The sequence below is a fragment of the Thamnophis elegans genome, chromosome 3, assembly GCF_009769535.1.
Source record: "Thamnophis elegans isolate rThaEle1 chromosome 3, rThaEle1.pri, whole genome shotgun sequence".
In the NCBI taxonomy this organism is placed as follows: domain Eukaryota; kingdom Metazoa; phylum Chordata; class Lepidosauria; order Squamata; family Colubridae; genus Thamnophis; species Thamnophis elegans.
In genome coordinates, this window is record NC_045543.1 from 116,381,785 (window position 1) to 116,407,876 (window position 26,092).

A 26,092-nucleotide genomic window follows, 5' to 3' on the forward strand; every position below is an offset into this window, starting at 1 on the left:
GCCAGCAGAGGCGGGTAAAACACACACACACACACAAACACAAATTACTTACAATAATACAATTACTTACAAATTTCATTAATTTTGAATTCCTTCCCCCTCCCTCCGACCCACATTCCTTTTCCAGCTGTGTCACAGAGGATTTCAACTCTGCTCTTGTTGGCCATGATGAAAATGTAAAAATGTAAAAAGAAAAAGGCAAGAGCTGCTGAAGTCAGTCTGGGTTAGCTGCCAGTCTCTCCAATGGATGACTCTGCTAAACTGTTTTAAAAAAGCCTCTAAAAAAGTGCCCTCTACAGGAGGAGGCGAGAGAACCACGTACCTCATCTACATAAGGAATTTTTCGGCTTTTAACCCTTGCTTAACTCTGCTCAAGTGATCATAAAGATAGACTAAATGAGGCACGTGGTTCTCTCACCTCCTCCTGTAGAGGGCACTTTTTTAAGAGACTTTTTTAATAGCAATAGCAATAGCAGTTAGACTTATATACCGCTTCATAGGGCTTTCAACCCTCTCTAAGCGGTTTACAGAGTCAGCATATCACCCCCACAGTCTGGGTCCTCATTTTACCCACCTCGGAAGGATGGAAGGCTGAGTCAACCCTGAGCCGGTGAGATTTGAATAGCCGAACTGCAGACAACAGTCAGCTGAAGTGGCTGCAGTACAGCACTCTAACCACTGCGCCACCTCGGTTCTGAAGCAGAGTCATCCACTGTGACTCTGGCAGCAACTACCTCAGCCTTTTTCCTTTTAATTTTTTTTTCTTTTCATGATGACAGTAGTGAGACCCTGCCTCCCTGACGGCACGTCACTGATACATACATACATTCTCAAAAATGTTTCACAAAATTATACTCCTTTGTAGCAATTACTTCCATGTATTATGGACCTCAATTCATTATTGAGAAAACACATGCTATGAATACAAATACACACACATACTCACACTCACACTCACATAGACACACCCCTATAGCAAATTAAATTATTTTGCAAAACTGCATAAAAATTTAAAAAATCTACTTTAGGCATTTTATATTTAAAACAAAAGGTTAAAAAATGAAATCCTGAAAAAAGTCTTTATATAAATACATTCCAAATTACAGGGTGGGATTAAAATTTGATAAATTTCCCAACATATGGACATATAGGCATTGCCATTCAAACAACAGAAATAAAGCATCTATTGTTTTATGAAGCCCTCAAATCATCGTGAATATATTTCCATCTTCATAATGAAGTTCATTGTCTACTCTCTGAGTTTATTCACCGGGGAAAACATAGAAAGGGACAATCTGTAATAGCCTTCTTTTTGCCTCTAAAATATGTTGTGTTTTGGCCACATTGGCAGAGAATTATTGGAGGTTGCCTTCAATACATTTGGACAGACCCAAGTAATAGAAAGCCACTCTACAATTAAAGCAGCTCCTGCTTACAGATAAAATTTGCATGAGCTATTGGCAATGCACATTATGTCACACTTGAAAAGAATTCAAGAAGTGCCAGTGCAATTACAGAAGCAACTGAATGCAGGTAATGGTTGGACTGCTGGCTGTATTTAGCTAGAGGACATTATGACCTATAATTTTATATAAGAGGGAAAAAGCTTTCAGTAGTGAGTATTCATAATGAATGCTGGTATTTTTTGCTCTGCTAGTATCAGGGGCTTGCTCCCCAGATGCTGGGCAATGAATTGAATACGTAAAGAAATGAACTGAAAGTTAATTCAGTGTTCAAAGAGCTACAAGTCTCAGATTTGGAAAAAAAAACCTGCTCGCTTTGAATTAAAACATCTTAGTGCAAGGATAGTATCTTGCAACTTCTCTTCAGTTATTCAACTTAAAAGTAGAAATGGTTTGAAAAAAGGTTTATGATCATAATTATCATGTTAAATGGATTAATTAAAAACACTGTTAAATGTTAGTGTGCCACCCAGGGTCACTGTTTGTGAACTGCGTGGCTATGCAAACTTGATAAACAGATAAAATCCCAAAATCAAGATTGTGCTGCACGTGTCCTAGAGCTCTCTCCTTTTTCCTCCAGAGTTTGGACTCTGCCTTCTACAAGCATTTGTGACTAGCAAATTGCCTTGATTAATTGGAACTGCTATCGGATATTAGTACAGAGAGGGATTCTTTTAAGTAACAAAATGGAGGCTCTGCAAGAAATCTCATTTTGCATGGTAAATGTCATCAAATTGAAGACTAATTAAACTGCAGGAAAATTTAAGTGCAGTGGCTGCTGGCCTACCCCATTAGAAAAGCAAATGCAGTTTGCTTCAACTGTTATACATCAGGACCTACCGTATATACTCGAGTATAGGCCGACCCGAATATAAGCCGAGGCACCTAATTTTACCACAAAAAACTGGAAAAGTTATTGACTCGAGTATAAGCCTAGGGTGGGAAATGCAGCAGCTACCGGTAAATTTCAAAAATAAAAATAGATACCAATAATGTTTTTGAATATTTATTTCAAAGAAAAACAGTAAACTAGCGGTGTATTCAATGAAATACTTCACTCACCTCATGATGCTGATGTCCCGCTGTGATGATGATGTCCCGTGCAGCCGCGGGAGCGATGTCCCGCCTCCTATGACACACGGCACAGTGATTCCTATCATTGGATCACTGTACCAGAGGAGGTGGGACATCGCTATGTGGCTGCTTGCCATAACAAGGAGGAGGTGGGACATCGTTGCAGAGCGGCAGGAGGGGGAGGAAGGGGAATCGTAAGACAGCCCTGCATTACATTAGAACGTGAGGAGGGGGGATGGTGCGGTGCGCGCTGCGCGGCAAACTGACACAGAGGGAGGGGAAACTCACAGGGGCACTGGGCCATTCACGAGTGTCACCCAGCGGCATGGCCCCGCCCCTTTTTCTCCTCCATTTCGGGCAAATTTTTCACTGACTCGAGTATAAGCCGAGGCGGCTTTTTTCAGCCCAAAAAGTGGGCTGAAAAACTAGGCTTATACTCGAGTATATACAGTAATTGAAAGCTTAATTTCCGGAAGCTATACAGTTCAGCTCCGAATGAGCATTGCAGTGACAGGGTATTTTATTTGAGGAACATCTTTAAAATGCTGTTTCCCAGACTGAGAAGCTGTTGTGTCTGCAGCTTCCTTGCTAAAATAGGGCACACTTCTGGAAAGGGGCAGGAATTTAAGCTGAGGAAGATCAACTTTCCCTTCAACAGATTCTTAGCCTTATCTTCCTTCTGCACTGCAGTGTCTTCCTTTCAGCCTCTCCCCCACTTCCCATGTCCTTCCCAATGCAAACAAGAAGCTGGCTTTTAATTCCTTGAACAATTGGCCTTTTATTGTACAGCCCCGTTTGAATTGTGCAAGATTTGTTACTGAAAAACAACTTGGAAAAAGTGATGTTCTATGTATGTAGAAAAGTTATTTTAAACTAAGAATGGCTTAATTAGGTAAAACAAAATTATGAAATAATTTTGTTTTTTAAACAATGCTACACCACTGCATTGTTAATTGCAGCATCCAGCGTTTTCTGCAAGTTTCTTGGATGTTTGGCACAATATATAAATATTTTTTGCAGCTGGAATGATCTAAGTTCACCAGATTAATGTTTTCACATTTAAGAAAGAAACATTATCATCTGAACCATTATCTAAAGGAGGAGGATTAACTATATGCTCTAAGATGTTAACATTGATGTTTCTACATAGCTATTTTTCATAGTCTAAACAACAGAACACAATCCAAACAGTATACAAAATCAACACAGATCTGTAAAATTCTTGTATCTGAGCCTTTCACAATTACTTTCTAACTAAACTGAGCTGAATATAGGAAAACAGCTGTACTACATTTGCAAAAAAAAACAAAAAAACAACCCCATAAAAAGCAACAATTTCTGCAAAAAATCATCCAAAACAATAATTTCCAAGGCAGTTTTTATATAACTTTAAATCTACATAATAGTGTGCAATTTTGATTTAATCTGCATTCTTCTACCGTGTTTCCCTTAAAAGTATTTTCTTATTTTATCTTATTTTCTTTGGAGTTTGAAAATAAGGCCTCGGGTTTATTTTTGGGAAGGTCTTATTTTTTTAAAGTGCAGCAAGTGCGGGGGCCGACGGGAGTGGGACCACAGATATCACTGGTCCCGGCCCTATCCGTCCCACTGTCTGCTTGTGCGGAGCTGCAACGAACCAAGATCTTGGCATGCCCTCCACTTGCTCTGCTGTTGGGACACTTGTTAGCAGTGCCAGGCACTGGGGTGGCCCCCAAGTGGCCATGCTGCTGCTGGCCTTGCATCCGCACAGGGTGTTGGGATTACCTTCCTCCCCCATTTCTGTCTCTGTCGCCGCCATGCAAGCTTCCCATGAATCTCCTGTGAATCTGGAAGCTGTTCAGCATGTCTGGATTGGCTCCCTCCCCCGCCTCCACACTCAGATGTATTGATGTTTGCACTATGTCAAGGGGCCGTTGGGCTGTGGCTGCTGCTGGACACCATTGGGGTCCACGTGCTTGCTGCTGGCCACGCCCATACTCCCAGGCTTATTTTTGGGTTAGGGTTTATATTAGGCCCACCCCAAAAATTCAGGCTAGGGCTTGTTTTTGAGGCAGGCCTTATTTTTGGGGAAACACAGTACAATCCTATCGCCCCTTTGCTATGTCTTTGTCTAAAGTACAGATGCCCACTTCTGTTCATTTTTCTAGAAAGAAACCGGACAGGTGTAAACAGGAACCATTCTATAGCGGTTTCTCTCAACAGCTACAATGGTTGTGAAAGACTGAATTTTTAATGAATGTAGCACTCTTGTATATTCTGTTAAAAATGTATTAGAAGGCATATCCTTTGGTAAGCTGTACCTCACTTTTATCAGCTGCATATAGTGGCTAGACTGATGTAGAATTTCAAGGCAGTGTTTCTCAACCTCGACCATTTTAAGAAGTGTGGACTTCAACTCCCAGAATTCTCCAGCCAGCATAACTGGTTGGGGAATTCTAGGAATTGAAGTCCAGATATTTTAAAATGGCCAATGTTGAGAAACACTTAGTTAGGATAAAGTGGAAGGGGAGGAGAAAAAAGGGGAAGCAGGGTGATTATGAGTAAACAAATTACATGTGAGTTACATAACGAGTATCTTATCAATTAACAATTGTAATAGGTTAATTATATGATGGTTGAAGTTTTCATTGCCTAAATCTTTTGATGCCTGTGAATGAAGAAATCTCTTGCTCACTGGTGCTATTAAAGATTCTGTTTTTCCAAAACGGTCACTTTTACAGGTGCCAAATAATCCTTCCAGCTCTTTTCCTACAATGTAAAATGATACCTGTATATATTCAACTGTAGAGAAAAACGTATGACAATTCTTTTTTAAAACATGTACCTTTAAGAAAGGTATCTTGATCGGGAATGAAAAAGGCTCCTGAACACATTCCTGCCAAGATGAGAAGTTTAATAAACCAAAATCTGCAAAAGAAAAAATAGACAGGAAAAAGAAAAGAAATAAAATTACTATACTGTACTTTAATATCTGACCAAATTAAAAAATGTGGAAAGTATATATCAGTAGAACAAATAAAGAAGAGATAAACTATGTCACTACATTGGTGAGGAAATTCAACTGTTTATCACTGAGTACCCCACCAAAACATCAATGAAAAAAATCCATCTAGCTTACCCATTGTGGATGTAGGCACGACAGGTTTTGCTATTGTTGATGTTAATTGTGAGTAAAAAGAAGATGAAAAAGAAACACGCTGTTCCAAAACATACTCGATAAACCGCAGAGTAGCCCACCAGCTTCTCACAGGAGTCACCTGCTTGAATATGTTGACATACTGTTTCATAAAAATAAATCTGAAATGAACAATGAAGTACAGTAGATAAGATGCATGTAACTGTGTACGACGACAACTATATTAAGCAGTTTGGAGATAATTGTGTTACTTTCTAATCTATCAAGCCATCATTTATTTTCCTTACGTACAAAATTTGGAAACCATGCTGCTTCTTCATTTGCATTTCCTAGCATTTCTGATTCAAACAACATGCTTTTTCATCAACAATTGTGCAGTTTATATGTTGGGATCCATTACTGTGTGTGTATGTGCAGGGCAGTTTAGGCTGCCTGAAAACACAGACACAGGGATGGACCGTACCAGGATATGCATAACATTCCTTTTAGCAATATGTATAGCATTCCTTTTAATTAACGTGCAGATCTGTACCAGCCTACGAGCTAAGATGCGCTGGCGTCTGGCATGTCAATTAGCAAGTACCTCAATCGGACACAGGAATGTGGGCCGTGCGTGTATCCCTCATCTCTTCCCCTCTCACCTTTTCCCCCACCTTTCTTCTGAGGTTTCTGCCACGCTGCAACATTATTATTGGACTTAGTTAATCATATGTCCCTTGATGTAATTGTATACACCTTCTCTTTGTTTGCACCTAATAAAAGAGGACTGTGAGGTATTTTCGATGCCCTCATCCCGAGAAAGCATTTGTCCGGTGTCTTTCTTCTCATTCGGCCAAGAGCATGGGCGGCCCATCAGAAGCGCAAAGCTGCATTTATATAACAGCATTGGAAACTATGAAGGCAAAGCATGTCTTTTGGGTATAATTTGCCAACCTCTGTTATGCAAGTGGTCCTTGTTTAACAGACATTCCTTCAGTGACTATTGGATTTACAACGGTGCTGAATGGGTGCTACTTATGACTGGTTCTCAAAGTTCTGGCTGTTGCAGTGCTGCCCCTCCACAGTTGTTGTGGCCCACCAGTGGAGCTGGCAACAGATTCGGACAATGAAGAGGTTGGGGAGGAACATGGGCCAGTCCTTGACTCTGGGAAAGGCTCTGATGAGTGTTCTGTGTCAGAGGCAGAGAGGGGGCCAGAGCCATATGTTAGTTATCAGCTGCTTTCAGAGGCAGACATCAGTGAGGCAGACAAACAGCTGGAGCCTGTTTCCAGTGTGTGCATGTGCAGAGTTGCCAGACAAAGGGAACAGCTAAAGAACACGGGTCGACTTGGGAATAAGGCCACAGGTGGACGATGAATGGCCCTCCCAGAGGAAATAAAAGAGGAGCGAAAGGGGAGTGGAGTTTGTAGGAGACAATTAGTTTGCTTAATTGGTTGACTCTCCAAGACTCCTTGCCAAGTTTTGCAGAGATTGGCTTGTCAGCGCTCCAAGACAGATAAGATCTGTGACTGTAAATCCTCCCTTGAAAGACTTTGTTGGATGTGAATAAGCAGAATTCACAGTATATTACTAAAAGGGTTTTTTGTTGGGACAAGGACAAGGAGTTTGCTGTATGCTCTTGGAAAACCTAAGCACAACAGTCATGTGATAATCATGAGATTATCTTGGCAAGTGTCCCAGACTTCTGACCGTTTGCAGCAAATCATTGGTCATGTGACTGCAATTTGCCATCTTCTCCACCATCTTCCCACAAGCAAAGTCAATGAGGAATCCATCAAAAACCGGAGGTCACAATCACGTCAGGTTATCATTTAACAATCCACATTTAATGACAGTAAGCATTGACTGGCAGGAATGCCTTTGCTAAGTGGCATAGTTATTTGATGGTGCGTTTTGCAACTGCATTGCTTAGCAAAAGAAATTCCAGTCCTAATTACCGTTGTTAAATAAGGACTCCTTGCAAAGCATTGTTTCTTGTTCTTTGAATGATTAGAAGATTGCAGAAGTAAAATAGCAGAGAAGTGGGAAAATTCCAGCCCTATCCTCACTTGCTTAAATATTTGCTTTTGAGGCCACACTTTATTCCACAGAAAAAGATCAACAAGTCACCCATTTTGGCCTCAAGCTCACCACACTAATTTGCAGCTACATTGGTTACATCTTAGGGCTGTGCCTCCTATGAAAATTTGTACCCACCCTCTCACAAATGGGACGGTCTATAAATAGAGGCACTGATATAGAAATATGCAGACATACATTCACACACACACACACATTTACAGTTAAATAAAAACTTCTCTATAGCCTCATAGGCAGGGAGTTCTGAGAGTAGCAACTGAGTTGAATATTAACATAGCTGGGTTTCCAGAAAAACCTGAGGAGGCCTAGAGCAAAATAACACAGAACATAAATTTAACTTAAACTGAGTGCAAACTAAAAATGTAGGTGGTGTTCTAGCCAGTTAATGATAGAAAGAAATGTGATGTTGTAAATTATAAGTACTTTACTACTTTTTTTTAAATATAGGACAGTAGATCCAAACTTTGACTACACCTCCCTCCCTCCCTCAATGTAAAAGAAATTCTGTGAGCAGAGAGCCAGGACAGTAAATTGTAATGGTTAATGTGCCAGATGAGGGTGAGAGAACGCATTCAGTCATGAGGCACAGTGGGTGAGTTTAGACCACTGTTTCTGAAACTTAGCAATCTGAAAATGTGTGGACTTCAACTTCCAGGATTCCTCAGTCGGCATGCTTTATTAAACAGGGAAACAAAATTATGGGTACTTTCATCCACAATTTTCAAAATTATGTGTGCCTACTAATAGCCCAAATGATTTCATGGTAAGTAATAATTAAGGTAATTATGGCATTAAAGAGCACAATGAAGAAAAAATTACGGGATGAAATGAACATTTTAAAAAGACTGGAGAGAAAGGCGAAATCTACACCCATTTCCAATTATCTTAGCCAACGTTAGCAATTTATGGATTTGAGAAAATACACTTGATCGATCCAAACTGTTTTAATAATGTCTGGAATCATTTTTTTCAGCATGATAAATCAGGGACATAGCTAATGCTTTATTAATCTTTTTGGGAATCAAAATCCTACCACAGTAAATCAGAGTTTAATTGATCAGGAATAAAATTCTCAGTTCTCTCATGAGAAGAAGATCTGTCCAGGACAAGGGAAAAGACTGAAACCTATTTTTGCTTATTCTGTGTCCCCCGCCCCCATCCACACCTTTCTTTGCTTAACCTCTTTGCTCTATGAGCTGCCAGGAAGGCTTGCCAGAGATCTTTTCAAAATCCTGGCTACATACAGCCTCTCATGATGCAAACTGTACTTTTCAGCACTAAACTGAGAAAATATACTAACTAACTATAAAAATATATTATTAGCAAATGTTCCCCACTCCCAATGCTGGATATGCAGCATGGGAAGACAGCAGGAAACCAAACATTCAAAATCAACACAGTAAAATTATATATAAAAAAGTACAAGCACTAGTAAACCATGCTACTCATCATGAGAAATCAATAGCACACTGCTTCTCACCAGCAACATTTACAGACAAGGCTGTTTGCACAATCTGGTCAGCTTGGCTCACAATTTTTTTCAGAAAAACTACTGCGGCAATTTTAGTAGATACTGACTGTAGGAAAACCTATCCATTGGTTCTAGAATAGATGCTTCATATTTAGTGACAAAGTCTATAGAAACGACTGAATACTCAGTTTCAGCAGCTAAGGAGGAATCCTCCTGCAGGAACCTGGTGGAGGATTGAGGGAGATTAGGAGAGGGGGTGCTGCAGCATTTGTGGTCAATTGTAAAGGTGAGGGGGGAGGAATTATAGTGGCTATAAACTTTGGAACTAGGACATAAATAGCTTAGGGGTTATCTGCTATAATGTTGAACTGGTTGCTAAAGAACTATTTGTCAAATAAGGACTACCTGTATTGATGTTATTTTAATTGTTTTTTTTAAAATTTTTTAAATTTTTATTTAATAATAGAATGACATTGAATATAACATAAAGATACTTTATTATTGGATAGATTGAAAATGATGTAATGAATTGCTACAATATAAATGATCCCAACATTTAGTATATCTCATTGAAAATGAAGGAATAAATAGTGATAGTTAAACAAATGAGGTACAATGATAATAATGTATATAAACATGTTATTTTAATTGTTGATTGGGAGCTCATTGGGAATTTTATATGAGATGGGCAGCTATATAAATGCTTTAAATAAATGAAGCAATATAGCTTAACTCAAAGGAGACTACTTCAAAAATAATCAGTGGAGCAGAAACAAAATTACTACAATCTTAGAGGAATGGAAAACAGACAAGAGTTTCCAGAAAGGATTCATTTGCATCCTCTTATCCAAAGCAGCCAAGCACTCAAATTTCAGAGAGCAATAATTTTTTTTGTCTTTGAGGAAACAAGTTATCCACTGTATGGTTTCTTCCTACTCCTCAACTTTCAAAGTGAAACACAGGATGAAACATTTGGCCCTGTTGAACCACACACAGTTTGGGGTCTTTTAAAATGTCTGAAAGAGTTTATTATAATTGCATATGAATATATGTTCTTTCTCTCTCCCTCTCATACACACACCTATGTGAAATTGTTGTAATGCTGAAGTACGACATAAATCATGAGAACAGTTCAGTATTCATCATTATGCCTGCCAAAATTTTTACAAAACTCAAGTCTAATATAAAATGGTTCATTTTGTAAGCTCCCTTCAAATTTCAAAAATATATTCTTTTCATTCAAAAGCTTATTCCAGCACCTCCCTTTTTCCTCCTGGGACCCCCAGGAATTAAATGCTTTTACTTACATGTTCTTTCATTTGTTTTGCTACGGTTTCTGACATCATGATGCAAGAGATGAGAGCCACCAAGATGAAGTACAAGGCATACATAAAGCGGGTGCTGGTCGATTGTTTTATCTTTGGGAAACAGCTGCAGCAAAGGGAACATCCAGCAGTACCACAGCAACAGGCCAACTACAGGAGTAAAAAAGGGAAAAACATCACTTTGACATGGCTAAATAACAGCAAAATCTGCTGCACCTCCCATTCCATGCATTTGTAACTCTCCTTTCTCTTTTTCTCAAAAATCTTTAATAAAAATATCCCGAGAATTTAAAAAAATGTAATGATATATTTTTTTGATAAAAGAAAACCCTAAATTAACAATTTTTAAGCAATAGAATGTCTTAGAAAGGGCAAACAGTGATATTTATATATGGGCTCATAATACCATCCAAATGGTTACATTTTATTAAAATAGTATGCTTCTATATCAGGTTGAGATAGAATTACAAACTTGAATTCTTTTTTTGACCCATCTTGGGCTATATAGTTTGTTTTTGAAATTACAGACCATATTGAGACACTGAAAAGAGAGCAGAGAAGAGCAACAAAGACGGTTAGGCAACTAGAGGCTAAAACATATAAAGAACAGTTGCGTGAATTGGGTATGTCTAGTCTAATGAAAAGAAGGACCAGAGGTGACATAATAGCAGTGTTCCAATATCTGAAGTGCTGACATAAAGAAGAGAGGATCAACCTAGTCTTCAAAGTACCTGAAGGCAAGGTAAGAAACAATGGATGGAGACTAATCAAGGAGAGAAGCAACCTAGAACTAAGGAGAAATTTTCTAATGGTGATAACAATTAACCAGTGGAATGGCTTGCCTTCAGAAGTTGTGGGTGCTCCATCACTGAAGGGTTATAAGAAGAAACTGGACAGCCATTTGTCTGGAAGGGTAATGTCTCCTGCTTGAGGGTTTGACTAGAAGACCTCCAAAATCCCTTCCAATTCTGTAATTCTATTTTGGGTGGTAAGACAGATCTGGCTCATAGGCTATAAGTTGCCAACTCCTGCTTTAATAAATTCTCACTTCCAGCACATTGTTACCATGTTTCCCTGAAAATAAGACAGGGTCTTATTTTCTTTTGACCCCCAAAATAAGTGCTTGGCCTTATTTTCGGGGAGGTCTTATTATTTTTTAGGTGCAGGAGGCGGTGAGCATGGTCACCTCATGGCTGCTGCTGTGTTGCAACATTTTCAGAGAAGACTTATTTTGGGGGGAGGGCTTATTTTAGTGCGCTCAAAAGCCTGCTTGGGCTTATTATGCGGGGAGGTCTTATTTTTGGGAAAACAGGATAGTCAACACAGTTTTCCCAAATAATGTAAATTAAAGCCTGAGAACTTAGCAAGGGTCCCTTTTGAAACACTTGCCCTTCCCATTATACAGCTATAGACCGTGCTATCCCTTATCTAATCTAAGCATCTAATCTAAGCACCAATCTAAGGACCAAATGGATTACATCCCAAGATTCTGAAGGACCTGGCAGACATAATCTCAGAACTACTGAACAAAATCTTTCAAAAACCCTGGAACAAAGGACTGAAAGAGCTGATGTGGTTCCAATCTACAAAAAGGAAAAAAGTGGATCTGGAAAACTACAGATCAATCACCCTAAAATCAATATCTAGGAAAATTCTGGAAAATATAATCAAACACACATTTGTGAATACCTAGAAATGAACAAGACAATTACTAGAAGCCAGATCATGTCAGACAAACTTTATTGCCTTCTTTGACAAAATGATTAAATAACTGGAAACAGAAAATGCTGTGGACATAGTATACTTAGACTTCAAAGCATCTGACAAAGTAGATTACAGCCTACTTCTTGGTATGATAGTACAACGTGGGATAGACAATACCACCATCAGACAGATTTGCAACTGGCTGACCAACTGCATTCAGCTTGTAGTCCTCAATACAACTATATCTACATAGATTGAAGCATGAAGTGGGGTACCTGAAGGTTCTGCCTTAGGTCCAGTACTCTTCAACATCTTCATATATCATCTAGATGAGATTATAGAAGTAGAACTGATCAAATTTGCAGAGGACACCAAGTTGGGAGAAATAGCTAAAATTTTATACGACAGTCTCAAGATTCAGGAGAATCGTGACCGACTGAAAACTGGGGCTTACCCAACAAAATGCAACTCAGTGAGAAAAGTAAGATCTGATACATACCGTGTTTTCCCCAAAATACGACATGTCCTGATAATAAGGCTATGCCACATTTTTCTGGTGGGCAAAAATATAAGCCCCCCGCAAATAAGCCCCCTGGACAACCCCCCACCTTCGGCCAGGCAGAGCGCCGCTCACCAACCTAGAGGTGTCCCGAAAGTACCAAGCCGCGGGAACCGGGGGGGGGGGAGGCAAAAGTGATTGCGTTGCTTGGCATCTTCGGGATACTGCTAGATTGGTGAGCAGCGCTGTGCCAGCTGAAGAGGGGGGTTTCCGGGAAGCTGCTCTCTTGTGAGAGGACTCCCAAAGAGCCGGGCACAGCCTCATGGGTGAATGCCTGTGTTGTGCTGTTGCAGCAGCGCAACCCAACAGCATGAAGCTCACAAGCAGCCACCGGTAAACCCCCTTTCCAGTCGGGCACAGTGCCATTCACTGACACCAAGCCGCGTGAGCGCCTGTGTGCCGCCACCCGGCTCCTGCAGCTTGGCCCCTTCGAAATGCCAGTGAATGGCGCTCTGCCAGCAGCTGGCCCACAACCATAGAGTGTACGCCCAGAGCGGCCACTGCTGGAAGATTCGGTTTGGAAGCCGCCAAAAAAGCCATGCTGGGATGGTATTGGCGGTGGCAGCGGAGGTGCCCTAGCTCTGCAGGGAGAGCTGGGCCAGGGCATTGTGAGGCTGGGAGGCCCGTGAGAGCGGAACAGCCGCTCACGCAACCCCCCTCTCTAGCTATGCAGAGTGCCATTCACTGGCATTTTGAAGGCGCCAAGCGGTCACACGGCTTGGCGATACCCCTAGGTCAGTGAATGGCACTGTGCCTGGCTGGAAAGGGGATTTGCCAGGTGGCTGCTTGTGAGTGTGGTCGCTTCATGGCTATTGTGTTGCACTGCTGCAACAGCGCAACACAGCCATTCGCCCATGAGGTTGTGCCCGGCTCTTTGGGAGCCCGCTCGCAAGAGAGCAGCCGCCCGTAAACCCCAAAACAATAAATCCTCTCCTCATAATAAGGCCCAAGCCATATTTTGTGAGTAAAAAGAAAATAAGACCCTGTCTTACTTTGAGGGAAACATGGTAGGCAGGAAAAAACAGACACACAGGTACAGAATAGGTGGTACCTAGCTCACAATAGCAACTGTGAGAGGAATCTAGTAGACCATAACTTAGGTATGAGCCAGCAGTGTGCTGCAGCTGCCAAAAAAGCTAATGCAGTCCTAGGTTGGACCAACAGAGCATCCACAAGAAGTGATAATACCACTTTATACTGCACTAGTGAGGCCACACGTGGAATATTGCATACAGTTTGTTTGCTGGGATATAAAAAAGATGCTGGGACCTTGGAAAGCATTTAGAGAAGAATAACAAAGATGATAAGAGGTCTGGAGGCTAAATCATACAATCAATGATTGAGGGAACTAGGTATGCCTAATCTAATGAAGAGAAGGACTAGGGGTGATACAATACCAGTCTTCCAGTATTTAGGGGCTGCCACAAAGAGGGGGTCGACCTATTCTCCAAAGAGGGCAGGACAAGAACTAACAGATAGAAGATCATTAAAGAGAGATCCAACCTAGAACTAAGGAGAAATTTCCTGACAGTGAAAATAATTAATCAGTGGAATGTCCGTGGCACGCCAAAACCGCGGTAGACTAAAGCGTGCCCAACGAAAGCACGTACGTGACGTCATCAGCAGCGCGACAAATAAAATTAAAAATAAATTAAATTAAAATTAAAATAAAATTAAAGCAAGCCGATTCACATAAAGGTAAGGTTTAGGTTTAGGGTTAGGTTAAGGGTTAGGGTTAGGTTTAGGGTTACGTTAAGCGTTAGGGTTAGGTTTAGGGTTAGGTTAAGGGTTAGCGTTAGGTTTAGGGTTAGGTTTAGGTTTAGGTTTAGGGTTAGGTTTAGGGTTAGGTTTGGGGGGGTTAGGTTTAGATTTACGCATTAATTTTAAGTTTACCGCTCACAGAGTGCTGTTTTCGTCGCGCTGTGATGACGTCACGTACATGCTTTCGTCGAGCGCGCTTTAGTCTACCGCGGTTTTGTGGTGGAACCGGAATGTCTTGCCTCCAAAAATTGAGGGTGCTCTGTCACTGGAGGTTTTCAAGAAGAGATTTGACAGCCATTTGTCCAGAATGGTATAGAATCTCCTGCTTGAACAGGGAGTTGGACTAAAAGACCTCCAAGGGTCTTCTATTACTCTATGTTCTATCTTTTTCATCCTGTCCCCCAAGGTCTTTCCCACATACCTCCTGGGCTAAGTTATGCTTTGCTTATCCCCTTACCAACGTTTGCAGCTTCTCAGCCTTTCTGTACAAGAGGACAGAAATCCACCTAGTCTGCTATTCATAGGGAAAACTGGCAGGAGTCAAGAAAGAAAATATACTCGTGAGCTGGGATGGTAATAATTTTCACCTGCCTATGAACAAATAGGAAGTGAAGAATAATTGTTTTAATAACTTCTAGAAAAATCATAATTTGTTACCATGCAAAGGTTCTTCTAATGTGTTTAGAGATAAAATTATTTGCTCAGTGCTCCTTGCATGAAATTTTCTGCTCTTTATACACTTCTGCCACCTCCCACTACATCATAGAAAGGCAACACTTAAAATAGTTTAAGCCTATTAAATCCATCCCCCATCTGATAATGCTATAGGCTGAAATGCTATAGGCTGAGGCCTTGTTTGTATAAATGCTGTTTTGTATTTATGACTCAGAAAATTCCACCGAGGTTTTGACTGATCAAACAAAAATCAGGAAGGTTGTGTCCTTTGTGCTAAACATCTAAAACCAAGCAACAATTGACTAATTGAATGTTTTTTTTATTTACTGCAATATACAGTATTGTTTTTTAATAGGTAAACATGAAAAATATTACTCTTAAATTGTTTCATGCAAATGATTTCATATCTCACTTGGCACTCAATAGTGATAAAATCCTAGGCAACATGAACCGCAGTGATCATACTAAGTGGAGAAGCACTACATAATCTATGCAACGACATAGGAGAGGCAAACTGGATATTAAAATACAGTTTAGGAAGAAAGCCACACCCTACAATCTTTTTTTTTTCTAGAGTGCCTATAGAAACTGGGATTCTGCTCCAGGGTTTCTTAACCAGTCTTTCAAGAGCAGGCTATTGCCATGTTTTGCTGAAACTGAATAAATTCCTGTCTGCTGAAGCATCTGAACCTCGATTTGCTAAAACAAGTTTGCTACTAATCTGTAGTGATTCAATCTCTTTTTTCTTAATAAAGTTGAATCTTTCAGGCTGCTGCAATATCTAAATATTAATATCATAGGTACAAAGGCCCCAATGTAAGTATCTCACACTCATACTTAGGTATGTACACACTAATATACATCAGTTGTGACTAGGAGAAACAGAAAATACTTAAAATATTTTTCCCAAGCAAAAGAAACTAAATGATAACAGCAGGCATGCAACAATTTAAGTCTTTTTTCTTTGTACTAGAATGAACAGCTATGGTTTGTTTCCTCATCTAATGTTTTTTGTGAAGAATAAAAAGTTTTTTCACACCATTGTTATCAAAAACAATACAATACCTTGTAGCCTTTTTCTATCAGAAATGCATCTGCTAATTTAGTGTTCAGTGTGTGTGTATGGAATCCTGCTTATACAGTACAGGTACCGTATTTTTCGGAGTGTAAGATGCACCAAGGTTTTGAAGAGACAAATTTAAGAGGGAGGGGGGTTGTACTCTGCAAACCTCCCAAAAATGGTACGTTTTTCATGAAAACGGGCCTGTTTTTTTTTTAAAGGGCATGATTAGCCCTTAGGAGGCTTGTAGAGTGCTGGGGGGGGGGGGGAGATGAGCAAAAAACAACCAATTTTTCATGAAAACGAGGCTGATTTTTGCAAAAAAAAAAAAAGGGGGGGCATGGATAACCTTTTGGAAGCTTATAGAGTGCTCCTGGGGGTGGGGTGGGGGAATTGAGCACAAAACAGCCTCCCCAGCCCCCTGGAGCTCTCTGAAAGCCTCCTACAAACTGTGCATGGCCATTTTGGTGACGGGGGCAGGGTTTTGGAAGGCAAAAAAATGGTGTATTCAGTGTATAAGATGCACCCAGATTTTCAGCCTCTTTTTTGAGAGAAAAAGGTGCGTCTTATACTCCGAAAAATATGGTAGCCCTCGGTTTATAAGTTTATTTAGTGATCATTCAAAGTTATGTCACTGAAAAGTGATTTATTACCATTTTTCACACTTATAACTGTTGCAGCATTCCCGTGGTCTTGTGATTTTTATTCAGAAACTTGACAACTGAAGCTAACCTCATACTTATGACAATTGCAGTGTCCCAGGGTCATGTGATTATCTTTTGCAACCTTCTCACAAACAGTCAATTGGGAAGCCAGATTCACTTCATGTGTTGCTAGTTTAACAACTGCAGTGATTCACTTAACAATTGTGGAAAGAAAAGCTGTAAAATGGGGCAAAACTCACTTAACAAATGTGTCACTTAACAACAAATTTTTGGCTTAACTGTGGTCATAAGTTGAGAACTACCTGTATTGTATTGTATCTGCTCATGAAGAAAGGAAGGAAGGACACTCTCTCTACTCAAGGTTGGCCAGAGGATTTAAAAAAGAAAAGACTGTAAAATAAAGCAATATTTCTCACCTCTAGAATATCATAAGAAGGGGAGAACAGACTGCTCTATTCTCTCATAATAGAAACTCGGTTTACTGCTTTCAAATATTCTATTTATCCACCAGTTGAGCAAGGACATTTATCCACATTTTAATTAAGGTAAAGCAATTAAGGTTTAAGCAAGGCCCTTATGCAGCAAAGGACACACTCCTTTCTGGGCTCCATTTCTAACTGCATATATTATTTTCTAATGAATACTAACTTGTCCAGTTGTTTTTCAAAGAAACACTAAGGTCAGGACAAGGTATGCGCTGCTCTAGAAGCATCTGCTATCCTGTTGTTTTAGCAGAACCCACCCTTTTGGACTGTGACTTTCAATATACGAAAATTACAAAAATAAATGAGACATCAAAAATGAAAATATGATAGTACTGTGATGGTGAACCTATGGCATGCGTGCCACAGGTGTGAATGCGCAAGATGCACAGGAGAGGAGGTTGTCACACACACATGCGCGGGATAATGCTGAGAATGGGGGTGCAGCGCGCACACCCCGGCAACCTGTTTTTTATTTCAGGAGACTTTAGGGAGGCCTGCTAGGCCCAAAATGTGCTACTGGGAGGCGCATGCATGGTGGAGAACAAGGGGTGTCATGCATGCATCCACAGAGGGGGTCGGGTGCATTGCATTATGGGTTTGGGCACACATACATGTGATGTCACATGCGCACATGATTTCGGCACATCTGGACAAAAAGGTTAACCTTCACTGTTATAGTAGATAGGTAAAGATTAACAGAGTAATAAAATAACCATCTGAAGATATCTGGCATGCCTTAAGGAGGCATTATGGTTGTATTCCTTTATAAAAACAGAGTTAAAAATTACAATATTTTTAAACATCAGAAATAAAAAAACCCTCAACTCCATGGAGAAGAGTGTATTATAATAGTCTAAAAAATAACAGATTTCAGATGAAAATAAAACAAAATCAAAAGGTAGTTTAGGCTTACATATGAAGCATAACTATTTCCACAAATTGAGCAAATTATGAATTCAGAAACATTTAAAATGTTTTCCTTGCTGGGTTTCTTTTTTAAACGTAAGCATGTATGTCAACTCAACATTAAATCCCACTAATTCAGTATGTCTTTATTCAATGTAAGATTGATATACTACTATGAAAATCCACTAAATGAGACCACACACAGTGCCCAACAGCCTAAAAATTAAGCAAATCAATAAAACATGCTTCAGTTACTAAATAAATTAAGTATGTGGTGAATGCTTATGTGTAGATCACAATTGAATGGATGTGACAACAGAATAATCAACAAACCATGCTTTTTAAAATCTGGTAATCTGTATTCATGTAACATGCTAAACAAAAATAATAATACATCATGTTAAAATTTGGTGCAAAATATTGTACATAGGTAAACTGAAAAGTGAATGTTGGTGTGCTACCTATTAAAAATACACTTAATTGAACTGAAATATTTGTTACTTCACATTTAAGGTAATTTTGTCACAATTTCACGTTGTAAATGAGACATGGATGTATTTTTTTCCATGGGGTTTATACTGGAGTAAAACATGACTTGCTGGGAAGAGTCATACCTAGTATAGTCCAATCACTGTGGAGCATAACATAGTGGTTATCTATTATTTCTGAACAATCTTGCATTAAAAATAAAGCTTCAATATATTTTGGCCATTGATATCAGGAGCAACTGATAGGTTGTGTAATTATTATTCTATATGCCAAATTTCTTTCCCTATTTAATATGGTTGTTCTACGTTATTTTTGTTGGCAGTTTATTTGAGTACTGTGCATCTCATCTCCACAAACATTTTGCTTAGAATGTTATACATTTTAGAGATGTAAACTAATTTCTGAAGGGGCCAATATATGAAAAGCTATCCTTAATACAAGTAGCAGAAATAAATTAGTTATTCAACAGCATTAAGTTACACCCTACACAATGTCCAATGTCAAATATTTCATGAAACTACTAAATTGCTTTCACTGGATTTCCTGTCACAGCCACTATCAGAAACCAATAATTTGTTTTGCCTACTTCCAGAATGCATGTGCAATGAAGCCTTTTTTTTTTTTTGTAAATGAAATTCTCTAAAAATATTTGCAGGATTGTTGCAGGGGGAAAAACTGAAGGAGAGTGCTAAATATAACACCTTCAATTCCGGGGGGAGGGGGGACGTGGAATTAGAGTCAGTATTTTTTATCAATCAATGAGTTGTGATCCAGAAAGTTCAAGGACTCTTTCCATTAAAATAGACAGTATTTTTCAGAGTATAAGACGCACCTTTTTCCCTCAAAAAAAGAGGCTGAAAATCTGGGTGTCTCTTATACACTGAATATAGCATTTTTTGCCTCCAATAAACCCGCCCCTTCACCAAAATGGCCATGCAGAGCCTATACAAGGCTTTCAGAGAGTTCCTGAGGTCTGGGGAAGGAAGAAATGAATGAAAAAGGGCCATTTTTGCACCCTCACTCCCCAGGAGTATTCTATAAACCTCCTAAAAGCTATGCATGCAATTTTTTGATGAAAAATGGGCCCTTTTTAAAAAAAATGGGCAATTTTGTGCTCATTTTTTGGGGGGGGGGACTCATCCCCCAGGAGCAGTCTGCAAGTCCCCTAAAGGCTATTCATGCCTTTTTTGGGGGGGAAAATGGGCCCATTTTTGCAAAAAATGAACCGTTTTGGGGAGGTTTGCAGAGTGCAAAAACTTTTTAAAAAAAGTTTGCCTCTTTTTAAAAATTTGCCTCTTGGTCCGTCTGGAAAATACAGTAATTGTTCAAGGACTCTTTTTGTCATCCCTTAAAATGTAATTGTCTTCTGGGAATGCCTACTTTAACTGCTTTTATGGCAGAGGTAGGAAACTATTCTAGGCTGCATGTTGACCCAAATTCCTTTTCTGAAAACTTCCTGTTTGCAATTCCTAATAACAGAATCACTATTCTGAGACTCTAACGATACAACAGATGTAGAGTAAATTCTAATACAGATGTATGAAAAGAAAATCAGCATGCTATAACCATTAAGGCACTAAGCTAGATACGGAGAGACTGTGACCATATTCTAATCCCACCATAAGTAAAAAGCCACCTGGGTGACCTTGAATACATTTGTCCTCTCTCAGCCCTAGAAAGGAGGCAATGATAAACCACTTGCCAAGGAAACTGCAGGGATTAGGATGGGCTGTTGCCAAGAATCAACTCTGAATTGAAGGTGTGAGCTAGAAATAAAAACATACACACAGATTCATACACAAACATGGAGATGCACATACATCAATTCAGCAGGGTGTGAAAATTAAAAATGTGAATTATGTATCTTTGCATGCTTATGTATCAATCTATGTGTATGCTTCTTCTACCATGTTTTCCCGAAAATAAGACAGAGTCGTATTTTCTTTTGACCCCTGAAATAAGTACTTGGACTTATTTTTGGGGAGATCTTATTATTTTTGAGGTGCAGGAGGTGATGAGCGTGGTCACCTTATGGCTGCTGCTGTGTTGCAATATTTTCAGGGAGGGCTTATTTTAGTGAATGTGCTCAAAAGCCCAATTGGCCTTATTATCTGGGGAGGTCTTATTTTCATGGAAACAATTATCCATGAAAGAATGGAGAATTCTGCCCTTAGTCTTCAGCTTGAAACTTGTCTGTTTAGTGTACTCCTAAAAAATGCAAAAAGTACAATAAAAATATGGAAATTGAGTTAGATATTTAGAACTGGTATATATTTTACTCAGTATTATAAACTGTCCCCCGCTAAAGATGCCTTATTATTCTTAGATTCAAAATGTTGCCAAGCATTAGTTTTTGGGGATACTGTTGAGTACTATTAAGTGTGATAGAACTAAGACAAGTAGACACCAATCTATTAGTTTTTCATAGTGACTTCCTGGAGTCCTAGGCAGGCCTGGGGAGCTCTAGTGTCTGTAAAACCACAATTTCCAACTTTCATCACTGTGGGTTAAATAGTTGAGGCTGCTGAAAGGGCAAAGATTCCCTACTCCTAGTCCACATAGTTGCACATTATAGATTAGGTAATCTGTCAAAACCTGCCAAACCAAAATTAATTTATGCTTGAGAATTACCTTAAATTTATAAACTAAAGGACTACTTGGAGGAGATCCTTGTTCACAACAGGTGATCAGGCAATTTCTGCCTAAGTACAAGGACCCTACTTTTCTTACCACTGAACTGTATATCTTGTTGGATAGGTCCCAATATCTGTCAAGAACCTTCTGAATTTTCAATATTCAAGGTGTTGCCAATTCCCCAAATTTGGTGTCGTCTGCAAATTTGATGAGTTTACATTCTATCTAGACATTGAATAGGCAGTGCCTGGTTCAACAGTAGATGTGTAGGATCTAGATGTCCTAGTGGAAAACCAGTTAAGTATGAGTCCGCAGTTTGCTACAGCTACCTAAAAAGCTAATGCAGTCCTGCATTAACAGAGGGATAGCCTCAAGATCACAAGAAGTGATAATACATGATCGCTATCTTCCAATTGTAGGGCTGTCACTGGAAGGATGTATTCTCCAAAGCACCTGGTAGCAGGGCAAGAAGTAATATATGGAAGTTTGTTAAAGAGTGATTCAATCTAGAATTAAAGAGAAAATATCTGACAGCAAGAACAATTAATCAATGGAACAGCTTTCCTCCAGAAGTTCTGGGCGTCCATTGCTGGAGGACTTCCAAAAAAGATTGGACAGCCATTTGTTTGGGATGCAACAAGGTCTTCTGCCTTGGGAAGGGGATTGGACTAAAAGATCTCCAAGATTCCTTCCAGGCTTATGATTCAAATATAAGGATGCTATTACTGTTATAATTACGAGGACCAGTCATAAGTCACTTTTTTCTTTCTAGATCACCCAAAATTGGCTAAGAATTAGCACCAAGCTAGGCAATTTATTCATTCGTAGGATCAATTAAAAATATGAAACAAAAACAATATACTGTATACAAACTTTTAAACAACAGCCAGAACCCATTTTTTTTGTCAAAGAGCAGCAAGCTCTAAAATATTTAACTATAATTTACTAAGATAGGAGACTACATATTTTGAGTACTAACATCTGCCTAAACTTTTAGTTGGCTTACTTCTTAATACTACAGATTGGCAATCTGCCTTTAAACCATTCTTCTTCAACCTAGCCAATTTTAGCAAATTCTCATGATGTCCTGGAATTCTAAAATATGAGTGCCAGTACATTTGGAATGCTTAATTTGGAGGAGATTTTTTGTTTTGGTCAAGATGGGAGAAAACTATACAGTAGTTAATTTAAGAGTATAACCAATGCTAAAAACTACAGAAAATCACAGAAAACCACAAAAATTGGAGAGGAGAAGACATTTTATTTGCTGTTAAAAATTATATGGCATGTACACATGTTCAGAACTAAAAAAAGAAACTGAACTATTTCTCTTCATGTAATATAACAGTATAATAAAATTTCCTAAAACTCACCACAGAAATTTTCCTCTGCAAGTTCCTACTAAAAAAATGCAAGTACTTAATTTTATCAGAAAGTGTTAACTTGAATTTCATACTAATTAAATAGGACCTCAAAGCTAGCAAGCATATAGTTTACTTTTTAAAAAATGTGTAAATCAAGATGTAATATAAAAAAGTATAGTCACACAGCCAGTCTTGTATCTACATTACATTTATATGCAATGAATCCTGTAAAAAATTAGAAGTTTTCCACTGCAGTTGCTTTATTTAAGACAGAGGTTAACTTCTAGTCTCTTGAGACACTCTATAGAAATTCCCATTTCCTGTGAAATGTAAGCAAAAACAAATCATTACTGTTCCAGTAATAGGACAGTTATTTCTCTTTCAAAGAAGAAAAAATATTTTTCTTTATCTAGGGATTCAGTTCACTCCAACTGGAGGGCAGAAAGGTGATCTCTGTCACTGAAAATAACACCTAAAGCCACATTATGGTTTGTCTGGTCTAGCACAATGGCTGAATCCAATACTGACTTATTCATGAATGTTTGGTTAACAAGTCAAGCTTAGCTCAGTATGTGTAGCAGAGGTAGTATTCAGCCAGTTTGCACTGGTTCATTTGAACCGGTGGCAGAAATTTTGCCGAGTTCGGCAAACTGGTACCGATGGCCAGCTGGCCAGGCTCCCGAACTGGTCTCCCTGTCACTAATTGCCCACCCCACCTGCCCGGTAACTGTAAAGCTTTGCATATCGGCTCTCAAAGAGGAGGCAGCTGGCCGCAGAGAAGTCCTCCGGTCAGTGAAAAAGCTGCTGCTGTTGCCATTTTCTTTGCGAATGCGTATCCCCCCATTGCCTTGCAAGTCCTTGCAAAGCGGCTCTCAAAGAGGCATCGGCTGGGAGGCTTCTTTGCCAGCCAGCCGCTTCCCAGTAGCAGCGGCTGGCTGGGCTTCACCGAAAACTCTAGTCAGCTTGCCTTCCAGATTCTTGACCAGCTGCTGTGGAAGCTAAGCAACCAAAGAGGCAGTGGTGGGGGAGGAAGAGGGGAAACAGGGGCAACTAACGAAGGGAAGGCAGGTGTAGATAGGCAAAAATCCTTTAAAAATTCCTACCTTTTCCTGTGGGCGTGGCTAGGTGGGGGACATGTGACTGAGTGGATGTGGATCAGTGGTGGGTTCCGGATCCCGGTGCAACCGGTATGGTGCAACAACGGGGCCCGGCATCCAACACATGAATGCATGCAGTGTGTGCACACACGCGCACAGCGCATGCATCCTTATCTTTTGCAACACCTCTGTAATGCTCCAGCTGCTTGGCAGAGTGTTGCACAGGCGCCGTATGCTCCATGCGCAGAAGTGCCGAAGAGCTCAAATACAGGTAAGGAGGGCGAGTGGGCCCTCTGGAGCACCATACCAGAAAGTACCGGGGCATAACGTCTGCAGCCCACCACTGATGTGGATGGTGTCAAGTTGGCCACACCCACTCAGTCAAATGCCCCACTACCTAGCCATGCCCACTGAACTGGTAGTGAAAAACTTTGGAACCCACCACTGGTATGTAGCCAAAGAGATGAGCTAGCTTTAAATTGTTCGGTGGGCATATGATAGAAAATAACGTATTTGTTATTTTTGTCAGCAAGTGGCAGTAATTGATAGTCACAAAACAATTAACTTCACTAAATACAGCTCACAATCCAACTAGGATGAAATAACTGACTCAAAATGAAAAGAGAGAGTTGAACCTGGGTAGTTCTTGAATGGGAGACCACAAGGAAATCGTGGCTCTGTAGAAAATGTGTCAAACTGGCAGTCTGGGGGGGCTGGATGCATCCCACAAAGGCCACCCCAGCATCATGAAGGAAAAAGTAACAAAATGTTATGTGACGGCAATGTGACGCCGCAAGTTTGACATCCATGCTCTATAGGCTAGACTGGCAACTATTTGATACTACCATAAAAACTATATGTGTGTATCCATGAAGTCACCAAGAGGGATGTTTGCCTTACCAATCTATCTATCCTGAGTACTAACAGTAAATGACTGTCATGACAGAGTAGTTTGATCAGAGGTGGGTTCCTACCAGTTCGCACCTATTCGGTAGAACCGGTTCGTCAACTCTACCAAACCGGTTAGAAGAGGTTCCACCAGTGGACCCGGAAAGCAGGCCACACCTATAGAAGAGGTTCCAAATTTTTTTGAAACCCACCACTGGTCCTTGGATATGATTATTCTACACTATCATGCTCATATTTATACAACTCAGTGCCTCTGTGAAAGGTAAGGATGACTACTGCGTTTGTGGTGCAATCAGAACATTGTCTGTGTTGAAGTTGTTTTAACGCAAACCAAAGATGCCCTTTAAAAAACAAGTTTGCATCATATTCTTATGCATGCCAGTGCTGTGTGTGAGGTAATTTAAGGTGGTTCTGACAAGTGTCATCGGCATCTTCATATCTGGTCACATGGGCAGCAAGCCACTCCCATCTGGTCACATGGGCGGCAAGCCACTCCCACAAAGGAGGCCACACCCACAGAGTAGGTTCAAACAATTTTTGAAACCCACCACTGAGTTTGATCAAAAGTTTTATCAAAATAATAGTCACTCTAATCGTACACGGGTCTTGCTTTTTGTTAGCGTTTCATTGTGATGTAAACAGTTTTAAAGATATCCAAAATGTGTTTCTGTAGAAACTAAGAAAATTTGTTGATTGGGGGACTTCCAGAGGAAGAAATGACAGACTAAAGATGGATCTGAAATGCAGAACTGACAACCATAGCAGAATGAAGAGCCAGCAAATGGATCGGCTCTTCGTAATTCCTATTCAGACAAGGACAGACTTTAGATCATCCACATGTGCACCAAATAGTTGCTCCTCATGAGATTGCAAAATAGTGGACTCAGGTGACTTAGAACTTTGCGAGATGTGGGAACAGCCATCTGTACCTTTGAAAGTGCACTAAATGTGCATGCTTTCTTTTCTAATTACAAGATCACTATCACTTTTACTAACCATTAATTGCTTTGTTAGCTGCTTTTCAGCCATTATGACAAGTTTGACAGCACCAGGTGAGTTCCTTCAATCTTCAGTGAAATAAAGTTTTAACTACAAGAGGTTTTAAAAAATATTTCTTTTTCTGAAAAAAAAAACAGCAATATCAAAATGTCTATGGAGATTCTCAATCATCCAGGTCATGGTTGACCCAAAAGTGTTTCCCCAAAAGGCAATTGAACTTTCTTCGCTTTTCGTATT

General features: G+C 39.8%; 1 protein-coding gene across 1 annotated transcript in view; it reads right to left on the reverse strand.

The window, feature by feature from the left end:
- SERINC5 (serine incorporator 5) overlaps positions 1–26,092 on the reverse strand; it is a 48,110-nt gene that overhangs the window by 17,089 nt on the left and 4,929 nt on the right. Inside the window, exons 2-4 of the mRNA XM_032212729.1 lie at positions 10,531–10,698; positions 5,656–5,834; positions 5,362–5,444 (exon numbers count right to left, since the gene is read on the reverse strand). Coding sequence (XP_032068620.1) covers positions 5,362–5,444; positions 5,656–5,834; positions 10,531–10,698 — 430 coding nt within the window. The remainder of the gene's footprint in view (positions 1–5,361; positions 5,445–5,655; positions 5,835–10,530; positions 10,699–26,092) is intronic.